General features: G+C 33.7%; 3 protein-coding genes across 4 annotated transcripts; 1 reads left to right on the forward strand and 2 right to left on the reverse strand.

Moving 5' to 3' along the window:
* Positions 1–141: 141 nt before the first annotated feature.
* LOC105323193 (uncharacterized) lies at positions 142–1971 on the reverse strand. Its single transcript, XM_011422190.3, has one exon. It carries the CDS (start codon positions 1969–1971, stop codon positions 142–144), a length of 1830 nt encoding a protein of 609 aa, XP_011420492.3.
* Positions 1972–2911: 940 nt separating this feature from the next.
* LOC105323187 (serine hydroxymethyltransferase, mitochondrial) lies at positions 2912–9526 on the forward strand. Of its 2 annotated transcripts, none has more exons than XM_011422186.4 (12): positions 2912–3065; positions 4839–4988; positions 5800–5879; positions 6003–6203; positions 6980–7061; positions 7262–7384; positions 7560–7699; positions 7958–8120; positions 8420–8519; positions 8626–8781; positions 9079–9186; positions 9330–9526. In XM_011422186.4, exons 1-12 carry the CDS (start codon positions 3027–3029, stop codon positions 9455–9457), a joined length of 1470 nt encoding a protein of 489 aa, XP_011420488.3. In that variant the 5' UTR covers positions 2912–3026; the 3' UTR covers positions 9458–9526. The 2 variants fall into 2 exon arrangements, with proteins under 2 accessions (XP_011420488.3, XP_065941668.1); XM_066085596.1 differs by having other exon boundaries at positions 4839–4981; positions 5793–5879.
* A 4368-nt stretch (positions 9527–13894) lies between these two features.
* LOC105323189 (GATA zinc finger domain-containing protein 1) lies at positions 13895–16800 on the reverse strand. Its single transcript, XM_011422187.4, has 4 exons — positions 16376–16800; positions 14844–14906; positions 14551–14731; positions 13895–14382 (listed from the first exon to the last, which is right to left on the reverse strand). Exons 1-4 carry the CDS (start codon positions 16685–16687, stop codon positions 14063–14065), a joined length of 876 nt encoding a protein of 291 aa, XP_011420489.3. The 5' UTR covers positions 16688–16800; the 3' UTR covers positions 13895–14062.
* Between the last annotated feature and the right edge of the window lie 835 nt (positions 16801–17635).

Below are 17635 nucleotides of genomic sequence, written 5' to 3' on the forward strand. Positions count from 1 at the left end.
TGTTACAATAATCAATAAAAGAAATCTATAAAAACAACAAAATAAAACACAGATTATTATATCAAACAACAATATCAATGAAATTGTGAATTAGTTATTGGTCAGCATCTGTATAAAGTTGACTTAAGACTACAAAATACATCATTTAATGTCAATGCCCTGAATGACAGTACGATACAGACGTCCATTGGTTGTACCAATCCACAGTGTGTCCCTGTCCATATAGAGAGCCCAAGGGGAGAAAAACCGGTCCATGTCGTTCTCGATGAAGCGAACAAATTTTCCCGAGCCATCCACTACATGAACCACATTGTTTCTAGCATCTGAAATATAGACGTTGTTAAATTCGTCACAGGCGAGACCCTGGGCTGCCATCAGTCGCGGGTACTTGGGAGAGATGTGTCCCCTGTAGGAACAGATCTCCTCGCCATCTTTTTTCATCCATATCACCCTGTCGTCCAGGTCTATGAAGTCCGCCACTACTATCTCTCCCCTGCTGTTCTCCACGGCCCGGTGTGGTCTGTTCAGTGTTCGCTTTCCTTGAAAGTACTCGATCTTTTTCAGGATTCGTCCTTTGGAAGATAAAATGTAAACTGCGCGGGTACTGCCCTCATTGGTCTCTAGCTCCTCGCTCTCTACGACGGACACAAGAATCGATCCGTCTGCTGTCTTCCACAAACTGACCGGAAACAGGGGAGCTAAATCCGTAAAAGACGCGATTTTGCCATTTACTTGATTGACGACCTTTATGGCACTTGTGCCTACAAAAGTAACCAAAGTGATTTTGAGGTCATAGCAACAAACATCTGTGACCAACTTATCGAACTCTAACGGTTCCTTGATGTCCACTTTCGTTCCGTGTCTGATAAACACCTTCTGAATACCTCTTGCAGTCTGCGGATCTCGCACTGTTATGGAGTGATCCACACCAACAGACAAACAGCTAATGCCGACCTTACACAGGATAAACCTATCAAACTCCTCCTTTGGAATCTTTGGTTTGCTGCTTTCGGGTCTGACGGGTTCCTCTATTACTTCCTCCTCTTCTTCTTCCTCCTCCTCCTCTTCTTCTTTCACTATACTCGTGCATATCATTTTACTTAAAAGAGACCTATTGATTTGACCCTTTTCAAAATCAACTGGATGAACTGTAGGTTCTTTCGGAAATACCATTCCTTCATTGAGGTGTGACATTTTCTCTTTAGCTTGATACACATTATAAATAGATGCATCCAAACTGTTCTCGCATATTGATATCGCTTCATTGACAACGCCAATTGCTTCCTTAATTTCGGTTTCGGTTTTGCTAATTTCGGACTCGTTTCCAACGTGGACGGTTTTAAAATCATCGGTAACTTCATCTGCCACACTCCTTACCTCAGCAATAAGTTTTTCAATGTGTTCATTCAGTTCATCGTACGCTTTGTTCAATCCATTTTCTGATTCTTTCCTTTTCGCGGCACAGTTTTCAAGCATTGCATTCAATTCAACAAGATGAGTTTTCTTGACATCCGACGCTTCTTGTAGTAACTTATGTTTCTCGGTTTTTATAAACTGCTGTATCTTGATCAAGTCGTGCGTTTTATGTTCGTTTCGAACACACTCATCGCAAAGGGGCTTTGTGCAGGTATGACAATGATATAGAAGCGGGCCGTCATGGTCTTTGCAGGTTTCTCGTATCCTTAGATCTGTTACGGACTTTGTGGCTGACGGAGGCCGATCGGTAGGGCTGGAACAGTCTTGAGATTTATTTGATGTTGAATCCTCGTAGCCATTTTTTAGATTTTGTGCTTCCACAACTTTATGGGTCCGTGTTGACTCGTTTTTCGCGTGTAAAAACTTACAGTTGTAGCACAGAATTTTTCTGCAGTTTGTACAGTTCCACGCAATGTTAATCTTGCGCTGACAATTCCCACATAGCTGACGTACCTTGGCATCATTGATTTTGTGTGAACTACCATCTGAATCCATGGCTGCAGATGGTTTTTATATCCCCCTTCACAGATTATCACTGGTCATTCGCAGGTCATATTTGAACTGATATCACCAAATTGCATTTGTTTAAAGTTTAAATACGCGTTGCTCGTTGGAAACCATTGTAATGACTTTTTGTGACCCAAAATGCAATGCTTCACTTGCGTTGTTTTTCTTCATTTGTAGTTGTTTAAAACCGTAAACAGAATCAGTGGTTTAAAATAACAGTAAGAGTTATTTGATAGTCTTGACTTGGGTTAGCATGATGTGCAAGGGAAGACTAATTCCGAAATAGTCCAAGAGCTCTTGTTTAAAGGACATTTAGTCTGAAGTATTTTTGTTGCTCTAAAAAAATTCTTTTCAAGTTCCATCAATTCATATATAAATTAAATAAATATTTAAAAAATCTGAAATATAAGGAACTAATTTAATTATTTTTAAGCAGTTTAAGTATAAAATATGTATTTTTGCGTTGTAGTGCGAAAAAGTAAATACATATAACGATATTCGACTAGCTACGAATAAAAAAGAGATTAATTCACACATATATGCAACAGAATGTCAGGTTTAATAAAGAGAATTTAAGGCAATGGTGTCATTAAGAACTTCCCAGTGTATTAGAAAACAGCGGGTATGCACATTTCCTGGAGCATTCTGCAGACTTATGGGCGTTGTTTTGATACTTCATGTTTATCTTATACTCGATCATACACGTAGCATCGTTCTGTCAAGTGTGTGTGGGGGGGGGGGAGGGGGGGGGGGTTGAATTTGAACGTACTCTCTCTCTCTCTCTCTCTCTCTCTCTCTCTCTGAGAGAATCACATTTTTAGTTCATTGTACATAGTTTATTCTGTAAATAAAAAAAGAAATGAATATTCCTAATTTCCTGTCATACAATTACAATTTCTCATTTTACTTAAACTCCTATAGGTAATTTTATCGGATGTCATTGCCTTTAAAGAAAGTCGAAAATTGTAGCAGGTACTGGATTCCGTAATTTAGTCTTTGCTGGTTCCCGACTTTATTCCGAATGTGCAGACTACCAGTTTACAATGGCTCGTGTCGGGATACTATCCTTCAGCATCAGAGATGTAAGTATAAATAAGTTCAATAACATGAAGTGGACTCTAGGGAGAAAATGACGATTGGCTTGAAGATTAGTTTTTTTCCAAATAGAATATTTTTTAAACCCGCATGATTGATAATATCAGTGCACATATTGAATCAAAACATAGGTTGTAGAAGTTTACGTAAGTAAATCATATTTCAGAAAAGAATGTTACAAAGGAATTCGATTCAAAGTCGGACATTTTCAGGATTTGTTTGCTTTTATTATCTTTCTTGCATGAATGTCACTGTGACATTTTGACAGAAAACTTAAAAGTTGGTCTGCTGCACAATGGGAACTAAAAATCATTGACTGGTCTGTACTAGACCTATCTGGCATTGCAGACTGTAGGATTTTTTAGGATACAAATGACCTCAATTGAAAATTCACCAGTTATTGCAAGGAAAGATTTATCAAGTCAATATTAAAAGATATTACTTGATTTAAGTATTTCTATCATCGGTATATTGTTTTACATAATAATGTGTGACATAACGAATTTATGAACACTGTTTGCCTTAATATTGCAACTATATGCTAGTAATTTTAAGCATTTATAAATTAAAGATATGTAAATGTGTGTTAATGGTCATTCTAGAAGATTTAAAAATGTGAAAAATTCATTGTTCTTTTGTTAAATTTATAGACACCAGGATTTCAAAGCTGGCTCTTTATTTCTTTGGCATAGAATGCATCATTCAGAATGTTGAACAAACCGGTATTTTGTCCTCGTTATATTTATATTAGTAAGAATATAAGTTTTTCATAAAACAATTTTTTTAATGTAATTCTTAAACTTGATTTAATACTTAACGCAAATACAAAAAATTAACATACAGCATAAAGGTAAAGTTTCATTTCTTGAAGTATTAATGTAAAAAAAATTCTGACCATTGAAAAACCAATTTCAAGCTCTGATTCATAGTTTTGACCGAATGTTGTTTGGTTATAAATTGAATTTTATAAAATCAATGACTGCCCTTTGCCAGCATTTTTGCTGGTCTTAGATAATCATCAAGGTCTAACCATCTAAGAATAACAATGAACATGATTAATGTCTAATTTACATATCAATCGGCATTCAACTTCCTTGTAATTGAGTGTATCAGTTTAAAGTCTCGATCTGAAAAGAATAAGATAGGAGACTTGGAGGTTATTAAAATTTTCTGTTCATAATTTAGTTATCACCTGTTATGAACCATTACTAAACATGCTAAAATGAATCTTAAATGTTAATGAAAAAGGTATAGATTGATGAGATAGAAGGAAGCTTCAATTTTTTAGTGCATGTGTTGCAAAAATGCAGGTGTGTTCATTCAGAAAAAGATTTTTTAAAGACACCTGGTGATTAAACAATATTTTATTTTTGTTTTCAGGAAAATACTGGTTTAAGAACTATAATTTCAGTAGATATTCTGATAATTCATTAGCTTTTGGAACATTTACTTGGAAATCTGAACATGCTGGAATACAATGAATAAGCACAAAGTGAAGAGATAAATGTAACTTGTTAAAAAAATCACCTTGTTGATCTATTTTATGGCAATATCAGTTACCAACTTACCATAGGAGCTGAACTTAGTAGCAGTTATCAGTGACAAAACATCAATAAAAAATATGCCTTTAGTTAGCAATCTGTGTGTTATAGTGGAAATATTTTGCATCCAGATATAAAGAACTGGAAACATGCTCTTCTTGTGAGAGAATGCACTGATTTGCTGATTCTTGAATAGTTATGTTGGTTTATACAATTTAGATGCTGTCCCGGAGGCTTTTGACCAGGCAAGCTATACGGACCTTATGGACTGGGAGAGAGAGTTTGGAGGAGGATGATCCGGAACTGATGTCCATCATCAAACAGGAGAAAAAGAGGCAGGTCAATGGTCTGGAACTCATCGCCTCCGAGGTAATCCCTGAAGTTGTCAATGGTCCTGGTAGTAAATGGAGCTTGTCATGTGCCTCACTGTCTATAAATAACTCCTGTAAACTGAAATGTTGACAATGGTCTTGAACTCTACTGCTTTGTTAGGCATGTGATAGGTCATGTGAGCTCATGTGAATAGAGAGAGCATATGATGTAAATCAGGCCAGTGTACATGTATTATGTATAATTGGGCTCATTATGAATTCTGTTATTCATATTCACCTTGAGATAATGAATTTAAAAGAATTTTAAGTACAAAGGTCAGTGTTCTCCTTAAGATAGATGTTACTTATGAAATGTAATGATATCAAATTAAAAAAACCAAACAACATCAAATTAATTTTTATTAAGAAATGTGTAAACAACATAAAAGTATGTAACAACATCAAATCAATTTCAAGAAATGCTGTCAACAAACATGAAAATTATGTTAAGTAACCATGATAACCCAGAAGTATAGAACCATGATAAACCAGAAGTATAGAACCATGATAAACTAGAAGTATAGAACCATGATAAACTAGAAGTATAGAACCATGATAAACTAGAAGTATAAAACCATGTTAAACCAGAAGTATAGAACCATGATAAACCAGAAGTATAGAACCATGATAAACTAGAAGTATAGAACCATGATAAACTAGAAGTATTGAACCATGATTAACCAGAAGTATAGAACCATGATTAACCAGAAGTATTGAACCGTGATGAACCTGAAGTATAGAACCATGATTAACCAGAAGTATAGAACTGCTCAGCTGTTAATATAAGACTATTCATTTTCACATCTCAGAACTTTGCGAGTCGATCAGTCCAGGAAGCATTGGGATCCTGTCTTACTAACAAATACTCCGAGGGTTACCCTGGTGCAAGGTCAGTCACCAATTCTGTAAACTCACTGTATTAACCATCCTGCAATCAATTTATTTAAAACACTGTATCATCTCACACATGTATATAAATTTGTTGACCTAAAGAAATGAGGCACTTTTACAGGTACTATGGAGGAAATGTATTCATTGACAAAGTCGAAAGTCTGTGTCAGACGAGAGCTTTGGAGGCCTTCCGCCTAGACCCTCATCAGTGGGGGGTGAATGTACAGCCATACTCTGGTAGTCCTGCTAACTTTGAGGCTTTTACTGCCTTACTGAAGCCACACGACAGAATTATGGGCCTTGATCTACCAGATGGTGGACAGTGAGTATTGCTGATCATAATGAATTCACTTTTTCATGGTATATGTAATACTGAAAATTTAGCTTTCACATTGAGATACATGTATTTAGTATTTGAACTTGATTTAAAGGGACATGGTCACGATTTTGGTCAAAAATTATTTCCTCAATCTTAATGTTTACAATGCTTCACTAAGGCATTTTTAATTGTCATTTCAAATTTGAGTGTCATTCCTTGATTAAAAGCGAGTTACAGAACTTACAATTCTTTGCTATGTAAACAAAGCTTTTGTTTACGTTTTGAATGTTGAAGTAAAAATTCCAGTTGTAGACCTAAAATGAATGCGTTAAATGTTAGGAACTGTTTATTCATGCTTAAAATGAATAAGCATACAGACAAATCAACTTGAAAACGATTTTTGACTGGTATATTGAACATATGTAAACAAAAACAGGACACGAGCCTTGTTTACATCAATTACATGACAAAAATTTATGAGCCCTGCATCTTGCTCATAACTCTACAACTGGCCCTCAGATTTGACTTGGTCACTAGAAATGCATTCCTGAAGCATTATAAATAATAAAAACAGAAAAATAGAATTTGACTAAAATCGTGACCATGCCCCTTTAAGATTCGGTTAAAACAAGGTTATACATGTATTGGCAGTGTTCATGTTATTGATGGTCATTTGAAGCTGTACTATATATTCCATTCTTGGCTGGTGTTACATATAGAAAAATTCATGTACATACAATGAAATAATAAAAACATATTGTTTTTGCTTTGGTTTTCAGTTTAACTCATGGATTTATGACTGATACCAGGAGGATCTCAGCTACTTCAGTGTTTTTTGAATCCATGCCATACAGAATAGATGTATGAAAATGCTAAGAGTAAAATTAGATAGAAAAATAGAATTCTACATGATTACATCTGCAGTTTTAAATTTTTGTTGATGAGAAGTGGTATGAAATTGGATCTTTGATTAGATACTGAATGTTAACATATATTAAACATTTATTTGAGTAAACAATATTCTTAGATAGCTTATTCATGAAGCATTTTTATTCCTTTAGCCCAAGACAGGGTACATTGATTACGACAAACTCAGGGAATCTGCTCGTCTTTTCCGTCCAAAGCTGATCATTGCAGGAACCACAGCCTACTCTCGCCTTCTGGATTACAAAGCTTATAGAGAGGTACTGATGTCTAAGGGAAATTCTTCGTCATAAAATGTTGTGTACTCTGTACCATTTAACCAACATATTCCCCATTGCTATCCTACTATGATTCAATGAATGCTCTCTATATTAAGTCTCGTGCCAGAAGATCTTGGTTAACATTGATGGCGTGTGTTCTTTCTGTTTGTGACAGATCTGTGATGAGGTGAATGCCTACATGCTGGCTGACATGGCCCATATTTCAGGACTGGTGGCAGCTGATGTTATTCCTGGTCCATTTGAACATGCTGATGTTGTTACCTCCACTACCCACAAAACACTGAGGGGACCCAGGTAAAGCATTCAGTCCAAGCATCAGAGGAGAGAGCTTTATACTTTGTCTGGTTATCTTAAATGTCTTCGAATTTAAAGATCCTTGAACTAAGGATTACGTAACATAATCCTTAGTTCAGAGGCTGCAGATGGAGAGTTGGACATACATATGTTTATCCATTTCTCCATCTGCAAACTTTACCATATATTATAGTTTGCTGCTGAAATGAAAATTTTATAGGAGAAATGTAAATTGGTTTAATTGTATTATTTCTTTAGATCTGGGATGATATTCTACCGTAAAGGCAAAAAAGGAGTGGACAAAAAAGGAAATGATGTCATGTATGACCTGGAAAAGAAGATAAACAACGCTGTGTTTCCTGCCCTACAGGGGGGACCTCATCAGCACCAGATCGGGGCTCTAGCAGTCGCCCTCAAACAGGTGATGACTTCTGTTGGGAAATGTTAGTCAGTCTCACAAAACAGAATTTTTAGAATTGATAGTAAATGATTTGATAAGCAGGGACAGATTACGGTATCTGATTGCTCTTCAAAGTTTTTTAATTGTGAAAAAAGTGCAATGTTGTAGACAGTGTTCTTTACTGTAATGCACAGCTTAAATTATGTACTTAATAATATTTCTTTATCAAATAAAAGGTGGTAACCAATATTAAGCTTGTCAAACTTATGCAGGAAATGTGTACCTGGTATGTTTGTGTTTATTTTATGGTTTTCTTTTAGGCCAAATCTCCAGAGTTCAAAGAGTATCAGCTGCAGGTGATCAAAAATGCCAAAGTCATGGCAAAAGTCTTATTGGATAAAGGATATAGTGTAGTTTCTGGTAAGTCATATCAAGTAGTGTTTTATATTGCTTAATGGGACATACAAACAGCCTGATGTTTTAAAGTACTGGTACTTTCTCACAATAAAGCTGACTGATTTTTCAGGGGGTACTGATAATCATCTTGTGTTGGTGGATCTGAAATCCAAGGGAACGGATGGAGCTAGAGTGGAGCGGATTCTGGAGCTGTGTGAGATTTCTGTCAACAAGAACACCTGTGCTGGAGACAAAAGTCCCATGACTCCCGGAGGACTCAGAATAGGTACAAATGTACTGTACAATCACCTGGGAAGATAACGTTATAGACTGCCATAACTGTATAATTTCAATTTATTTCATACATGTTCTTTTTTTAAAATGAAATAAAGCAGTGTCACAATATTGATGGGGATGTTAATTCTTAGGGAATCTTAAATGAAGTCTGGCAATTCCAATGCTTTGTTGCTCACAGATAGAATTATCTGATCATTTGTTTGAGATATACCGTAACATGAATATGATAACCATTTTCTGTACATACATGTATATGGCTCTTGCATTTTGAACATTTGAATCTTAGGTGCCCCTGCAATGACTTCCCGTGGAATGAAGGAGAAGGATTTTGAGAAAATCTGTGAATTCCTAGATCGAGGAGTGCAGATAGGAATAAATGCCAAAAAGTATTCAAGTAAGCTTTCAGTTTGTGAAGTATTTTGTTATTGAATGAAACTAATGAAAAAGTCTCTCATTTGTGATTTTAGATATGACACTTGTCCTGTTGAACATAGAAATATTAGTTCTTGATCATGTTTGGATTATATTTTTCCACAGAAACTTTGAAAGAGTTCCGCCATGCAGTGATAGAGAATGAGGATATTCAGGGCCAGATCAACAAGCTGCGGGGAGAGGTGGAGAGCTTTGCCAGCCAGTTCCCCATGCCAGGACTAGAGGAACGATAACTTCTTGTGTAGATCTGATTTGTCAAATGAATTGAAAAACAACCCAACATCTAAACATTCTTCAAAATTTTACCAAAGATGTTGATTTTGTTATAATGATGTTTTTAAACAATAAGAGAAATGATTCATCATTTTCTTAAAATGCAATTTTAAAATCCTTGACATTTGAATGCAAAGAATCTCACAACTGGAATTCTCTTATCAAAAGATCTGTTTGGATTTCCTTTTAAAAACTTTTGTTTTTGTAATTTTTTTTTCTTTTATTGACAACGCAACTGGTATTTTTTTCCCAAATTTTCATCATATGGATCAGAAATTGAGTTGTTGAACAATTCCAAGAGTTAAGATGTGTTTTATTACAGTGAGATGATTTGTTTTTGGTGAATGTTTTTATTTTTTGTGTGAATATTTACACCCATACCTGCAATTTTGTGATTCTTAAGGTTAGTTAAAAAGATAATGTTCTTTATTAATAAAATGCATATAGAATATGTAATTTTGAAGTGCTATGTTATTCATTGTATTATATTGCAGTGCCAAAATGATGTTAAGATTCACAAGAGGTTAAACATTTTAGACATTGTTGGAAATCTGTGTTAATGAACTGATTTTGAGCATTTGATGAAAACTTTTCTCTCTTTGATACACACTTAGTATTGTTTATACCGGTAATTAATTTTTAATAATTCATGTATCCTGTACTATCTTTTAAAAGACAATAATTAATAAGGAATCTCGGTAAAGTACAAGACCGGGTAACTAATGACTTTACATTGTGTGTATTGGACTTTCAGCAAAACATTGGTGCTTTAGATCTGTTCTCAAAGAGGTACTGATTGTACCTTTCAGAGACTGCTCTTAAATTGAAGGAAAATAAAGTTAGTATGTACTAGTTTGTAAGTGATTTTATGTGGAAAATATTGGGGTTAAAATGTTATACATATATGGGCTGGAGTACTTTAAGACATGAACATCACAACTTTTCCATATTTATCTTTTCCACAATAAATCATATGAAAAAGTACTACGTTTCACAGTGTGTTGTGATATACACACATGTATAGTGCAAGTGCATATGTTTCGTATGAATGTATGGTTTCATAAAAAAAAAAACATGTCTAAAACTTGCATTTAATCCACCACCTCTTTATTAACTATTCCTTGTGCTCAGGTTGAATTCCTTTTGTCTGTTTGCCAGAATTGCCAAACTTCGTAACAATGATGATTTGATTACCCATTTTGTTCACATATGTTTAAGGTGGTATGGGACACCTACATATTGTGACATACACTGTACTTCCAATTGAATCAAGCATAATTTTATATACCTGTACTTTTTCTTGCCCGAAATTGTTACTTAAAAGCATAGTGCAATGGGTTTAAGTTTTAAGTCTTGATTTCCATTTTTTGGGGTCAAATATTTTAACCTTTCATAACTGTTAAAGTATTTTAATTATATAAGGAATAAGGAATCATTCTTTGAGTATTATGAGGTGATAATTTTGGTCGAGGCGTGATCAAATCCAATAAAGCCGGAAGGGCTTTATGATAGATTTGATCACGCCCCGACCGAAATTATCACCTCATAATATTCAAAGAATGATTCCTTATTACTTATATTTATATAATTTTAGGCCATCGTACGATTAAATTTTTAAATATAAATAAGCAAACCCTGCCATTTGTCATTTGTATTATGGGTTATATAGTACAAAATCGATACAAGTAGTACATGTTTAACAGTTATGACAGACAGAGACACTGGATAATGTAAATATAATGTATTAATATCAACAGATGTCCCATACCACCTTAATATACATGTATATGTGTATTTATTAATTTTGGATTCAACTAAAATTCTTTGCTGCTTTGCTTAGGTGTCATTATCACTAGCAAGTCCTTGGGTTACTTTTGTCATAATTGTTAGAGAACGTTATAGATAGTAAAATACTTGTAATTTAATGAGGAAAGCTGTACATGTATTACAGTATGACAAGATAAGAGTATAATTCATTTAGTAGAACATATAGTCTGACAAAATTTAAATCATCCCCTTCTCTTACTCTGGCCAGACTACTGATGAGAGAAATGAAGAGAGTAAGAAGAATTTGGGGTGGTTAAATCAAACTGTAGTAAATATACATTTAAATTGCTGGTCACTTATTGATCACTGTAACATCTAGACCAAGCACAGAAACATAACCTGTTCTCTATGTACTCGCTTACAATCCCATTTAAAGAGAACAAGGAATTTCCAAATCTCTTCTTTTTTTTTTTAAATTCTGCAGCATTTTTATTCATGAGTTAAAAAATCGATTAGTTCTCTTCATGTACACTCTATGAGTAATGTACTAGAAGATGGTGTTAATTTTTTTTCTTGGAGTGGTATGACATGCTTGTATGTATGGGGTCATTGGGGTGTGGTTTGAGGGCATCTTTATGTGCAGTTTATTGCCTAAATTTTTCTATTAAAAAGCTTTCCAACTGATTTTATTGCAAGGTTATGAATAATTCTGTATATAGCTTACATTGTTTTCAATGATATGTACATGTAGATGGATAATTTAATTTGGTTTTAGACTGTATTTACCAATCCATGTAATTTAAAAGTACATGTACATATCTATAGCTTAAATTAACATTTTCAATGAAAGTTGGACAATTGATCAGAATTCATGTTAGAAATACAAGTAAAGCAAATTCTTATTGTCAAGGGAGAGTCCTTAAAAATTTGTCTATAAATTATTATTTGATGGAGAGGTTGGTATTTTGTTACAATTGGATGGAATTTTATTTCAATTTATAGTCAGTGAAATCAAAACCATTTACTTGTATAATTGATTTTTTGGAATAAAATTTTGAATGCCCCAAATATTGTTTGGTTTTTTTCTTTAGTAGTTCAAATGCAGCACAAATATTCAAGTAAGTTTTTTTCTGATAAGCACTTTCCCTTCATTCATTGTCTTTTAGTTTTTGACCCTTTCCAGAAATTGAAGGCTATTTCACTTGGAATTATTGGGTGAAGGACTAATTTCACACCGCTTTCGTATGAGAGATCACCTTTTGTCAAGAAACTTTTTTTTTCATTTTAGACTTCTCCAGAACCACTGGCCCAATTTAAGAAAACTTGCACAAATCATGTTTGGGTAAAGGGTTTTTAAGTTTCTTTAAAAAAAAGAAACGGGCTTCTATTCATAGGGGAGATAATAAGGGAATGCTGAAAGGTATGGTGTTATAAAAATCCTATGACGAAAAATCAAATAAAAAACATCTAATAAATATGCATAAGCCATTGTATATAATTTCAAATAATGGTCTCTAGGGGTCTGTAATTGGCTCCTTTGGGGTTTAAATTTTGTGACTGAAATGCATTAATATTCTTTCACAATCTACTGATGAACATACAGGTTTGAGTTTTGTCAAATCATTAAAAGAATATTCTAGATTCCCCCCTCCCCACTACCCCATGACGGTCATAGAATCTAGTCAAGTCTTAGTTTGACTTAGCTTAATTAGGAACACTGGTGTAAACATTTTGTATAATGGTATATCAAGTACACCTTTATGGTGTAGTGTAGGGAAGATAGGTATAAAAATGGTGGACAAGGATGCAGATATTACAAATGACCCTGATGCTTAGCGACGATCTAAGGCTTTTCCCCAATATACCAGTAAATGCAATATAATAAAAACACTTCAAATATAATGGCTCTCATAAAAAGGAGAATATATATGGGACTTCTAATCCATTACATTACTTATAATCCCTTGTCAAGTTTCTAATCATTACGTTCACCCAACATACTGGTTTCAGTGTTACACGCAATAACAAATGCCTCGTACTGGTGTAGAAAACTGTACACTCGGTGTACTCCAGAATTGCTACACCACTTCACTTGATATACACAACTGTGCATAGGAGGCTACAATGGGGCATGCCAAACAAAATCTGTGCTCACTAGTAATACCCCTGCTCTGATGTACATATACAAAATAAGCAAAGGTGACATTTAATAGAAAGTTGACATCCGATTGGTACAAAAATAGATCCAAACATATGGCGTGTCTTAAAAAATAGTGTTTAAAAATTCAAGCATCTGCAATGAATCGTTGCTTTGACGAAAACTTGTATGAAAATATATGCAAAAAATAAACATTGTCCACATTAATTAAGAAATTGACATCCGATTCCTACAAAACGAGATCCCACCATATGGCATGCCTAAACAAAAACTGCGTTAAAATTTCAAGCATCTGCTGAATAGTTGCTGAGAAAAATGCGGCAGATATTTTTGTTACGGACAGACAGATGGACAAACAGAGAAGGACATCAAGAGGTAAAACAGAACACCCCCCTTTTCCTTCAGAGCAGGGGTATAAATGTATAGTGGTGATGTACATTAATATTGATCATCAGCACATTTAACAGAAATGTCCATGATCAGTGGTTTTATTTCTTTAAAAACAAGAACTCTTAAGCTAAAAGAGATGCACTACAAAGTGATATTCTATTCTCTTTTTAATTCAAACCTTTACTCTCTACTCTAGATAACATGTTTAAGTATTTATTGGTAACAAAATATGTGAATTAGGTTTAAACATTCAAGAGTCATCAACGATAATTTCTTTTTTAACCTCCACTGGAAAGTTTTTTTCTTTGTCTTGTTTCTTCTGACCTTTCTTGTCCTCTTTACTAAACTTCATACTTGGTGCCTTTGAACCTATGGTATCTTTCATTCCAAACATTTCATCGGAATTGGGAATAGGGGTAATTTTCTCTCCCATGGTTGTCCATATATAACACAGCTCTGGCTCACGGGAAATAGTTAAGTACGGACCTGTGCGGCATTTGTAATAATCTGATGGAGCATGGCACACAAACTCTATGTATTCCATTCTTCTGGGGAGGTCCTCTTCAGGACCTGTGGACATGAAACATGACAAATAAAAAGAAAATATAAAACCAGGAAAATCTTGAAAATTCATACCAGTATTTAGGCAGCATAACTTTAATAAAATGCATGTGTGTCGAGTGTTATATGTGTAAACTTAAGTAGTCTGGCTTTGACGCAATCATGAAGACAACTTACCCAAAATGTATGTTGAGGGGTCGAAACCAACTTTTGGACTATTTTGTGTGGGTAGTAACCATGACAAGACTGCACTTTTCTCATTGTATTGATCCTGCATGAATCCTCTGATCTGAGCATAGTATACTGATCCATCGTGGTCAACTAATGATACAATATCACCTGCCTGATAGTACATTCCCTGGAAAAGAAATCAAATTTAAAGATATAATAAATCTAGAATAGGATTATGATTTAAGACTAAGAGGTTAAAAACCACCGAAATAATTTATTCATTAATCTTTCAAACTTACATCATAATAAATGCTCTCTCCAGTTACAACTGTGGACACAGCAGTAGGGGCCTTAATTGGTTGCTGGAAAGAAAACAATGTACATATTTTAATCTCATCAAATGTTATTAAGTTTATTTAAATACATGCGGCATACAGTCTACTAAAAAAAATTTGATAAATAGGCCTAGGTAAAAATAAAATAAAATTAGGGTCTGGTATATTTTAAGTGGGTCAGTTTGCAACTGCAAACAGTTAATGACCAACAATATTTTATTTGGGCCTTACTTTAAAAGTTAACCAAATGAAATGAATATCAAACATACACATCATCTTATTTACTTATTCACAATAGATTTAATGAACAGGTTGGAGCCAATTGCCCAGATGGGATGAAATAGTCTGTTTGGGAATATCCCAAATAAGGATATAAATTTCAACTGGAAACAAAAGGAAATTTTTCTTTTGCTCAAAATATGGTAAATCCAGTTTAGAATAGATTAAATGTAACAACTTTTAATAAACAACTTTTTTTATGACTATACTATTATGGAGATTGATCCCTCAGTATATTCAAAACCTCTTGGGGTCTATAGGAAATCTTGTTAATCAAAGGTTGTTGCTTTGATATACATTAATGCAGATTTATATCAAAAGTTACTAAATCAAAGAAATTTATTTTTTGCACTTTAAATTTATATCCCATTTGGGCTATTATATCCTGAACAGGCTACTGCAGATTCCTTATAAAACGTGAGGAATTAATATCTGCATAAAATTGCCAGAAGCACCTCTTGCAGATTTTAAAATCTCACTTTTATTTTCTGAGAGTTGAGAACTATAAGATAAAGGTTCAGTGATCAGGATTTTATATTCTTGTAATTTGATACGAAAACAGGGGCGTCGCAGAATAAAGTACTCGCATAAATATGGAATCTAAAGTAATGCATCCCTTTTCAGCGATTGGTTCCAACCCTTAATCAGGTTGGGACCAATCTCCCAAATGGGGTATAATAGCCCGTTTGGGATATAATAGCCCAAATGGAATATAAATTTAAAGTGCAAAAAATATTTTTCTTTTTTAAATTTTTGATACAAATCCGCATTAATGTGAATCAAATGCAACAACTTTTGGTTAAGAAGTTTTTTTTTATGTCTATAAGTTATAAGATTGAAGTTTTGGAAATACTGAGGGATCAATCTCCGTAATAGTACAGCTACAGAAAAAGTTGTTTACCAAAAGTTGTTGTTTCCATCTATTCAGATTTCTAATGCGGATTTATATCAAAAATTTCAAAATCAAAATTTTTTATTTTTTGCACTTTAAATTTATATCTCATTTTGGCTATTATATCCCAAACGGGCTTATACCCCATTTGGGAGATTGGTCCCAACCTGTTAATTAGAAGAACCATGCAGTTGCTATCATTTTATTTTTTCCTTCAGATAATGGTATGCCTATTGAATTTTGAAGTTGCCACTTTTTAAGGACACATTCCAAAAAACAAACTGTTGTTAAAAAAAAAATAAGGAAAAATATAAAGGATATTTACACTCTTTTTAAAAACCATCCGTCTGCTTTTTCCCTTAGTTGCCAATGCCTTGGCTGCTGTTATGTACTTGTGTTTCGCTGGCTTAATCCTTGCACTTTTTCTAAGCACTGGGCCCGCTAGACTATTGCTGCCGTTACTTTTCGTTCGCTCGGGGATGCTTCCATTGCTATCATTACCGTCCTTTTCGCCACCGGGGCAGCTTTGTTTCAGAAAACATGTATTGCAGATAACATCGCCATTGTTACCTTTCCTCCACATCGTAGAATTTGTGGATTTGCATAATTCACACGTTGGTTTATTGCCGAGTGGCATTTTTACTTTGAATTTGATCCAACTATACCCAAATCAACGTTAAAATATTTTCTACTTGAGAGTTTCAGTGTTTTGCCTCCATTTTTAGTTTCTTGGTCTTCTTGGTGCTTTTTTGTACGATCTTCATTAAAACCATAAAGCGTGCACACGAGAGAGACTGTTAAGCTAGGACTAATATTTGCCCGAAAAGGTGCAAAAATTATAATATTTTCCCAAAAGATCAAAAGCAATGCAAGTTTTCAAATGAAGTATATTGCAAATGAATAGTTGGAACAACACATTAAAAGTTCTAGCGACCTCTTATTTTATGCGGCATATTGTTACATTTACACCAGATGCCCATGGGCTTTTATGTTCACCCGAATCACGTCTCTGAATTTTTATCAATAAATTGTTTCATGTAAGGGTGATATATTATTTATATACCCTCTATATAATATTATTGTATACTATCTATAAATAAACATATAGAGGGGAACAGTATATCATTTAAATGTTTATTGACATAAGGCTCATTGGGGACATAATTCATTTACCTATTTTTTTAACTCCCCTAATTTGGATTTGACATCAGTCATTAGGTTCTCCAGATATTAATGAACAATGTCATTTTGTCTGAGGTGATTGAATCTTGACAATGTGACTTTAAAATTAATAACTAGGATTTGTATTTTAATTATGTGGTTACATGTCTATAGACACCAGTTATATATATATACTTATATATATATATATACTTAAACTATATATATATATTATATATATATATATATATATATATATATATATATATATATATATATATATATATATATATATATATATATATATATATATATATATATATATATATATATATATATATATATATATATATATATATATATATATATATATATATATATATATATATATATTATATATATATATATATATATATATATATAT

This window comes from Magallana gigas, chromosome 5 (genome assembly GCF_963853765.1).
Source record: "Magallana gigas chromosome 5, xbMagGiga1.1, whole genome shotgun sequence".
Lineage (NCBI taxonomy): Eukaryota > Metazoa > Mollusca > Bivalvia > Ostreida > Ostreidae > Magallana > Magallana gigas.

Bases quoted from the DNA above. Each gene is read 5' to 3' on its own strand.
- LOC105323193 (XM_011422190.3), bottom strand. From the start codon at position 1,971: ATGGATTCAGATGGTAGTTCACACAAAATCAATGATGCCAAGGTACGT.
- LOC105323187 (XM_011422186.4), top strand. From the start codon at position 3,027: ATGGCTCGTGTCGGGATACTATCCTTCAGCATCAGAGAT. The intron at 5,880-6,002 runs GTCAGTCACCAA...GCACTTTTACAG, and splicing joins GAGGGTTACCCTGGTGCAAG to GTACTATGGAGGAAATGTAT. The intron at 9,187-9,329 runs GTAAGCTTTCAG...ATTTTTCCACAG, and splicing joins AAATGCCAAAAAGTATTCAA to AAACTTTGAAAGAGTTCCGC.
- LOC105323189 (XM_011422187.4), bottom strand. From the start codon at position 16,687: ATGCCACTCGGCAATAAACCAACGTGTGAATTATGCAAATCCACAAAT. The intron at 14,732-14,843 runs GTAAGTTTGAAA...TTTCTTTTCCAG, and splicing joins GAGAGAGCATTTATTATGAT to GGAATGTACTATCAGGCAGG. The intron at 14,383-14,550 runs GTAAGTTGTCTT...TCATGTCCACAG, and splicing joins CCCCTCAACATACATTTTGG to GTCCTGAAGAGGACCTCCCC.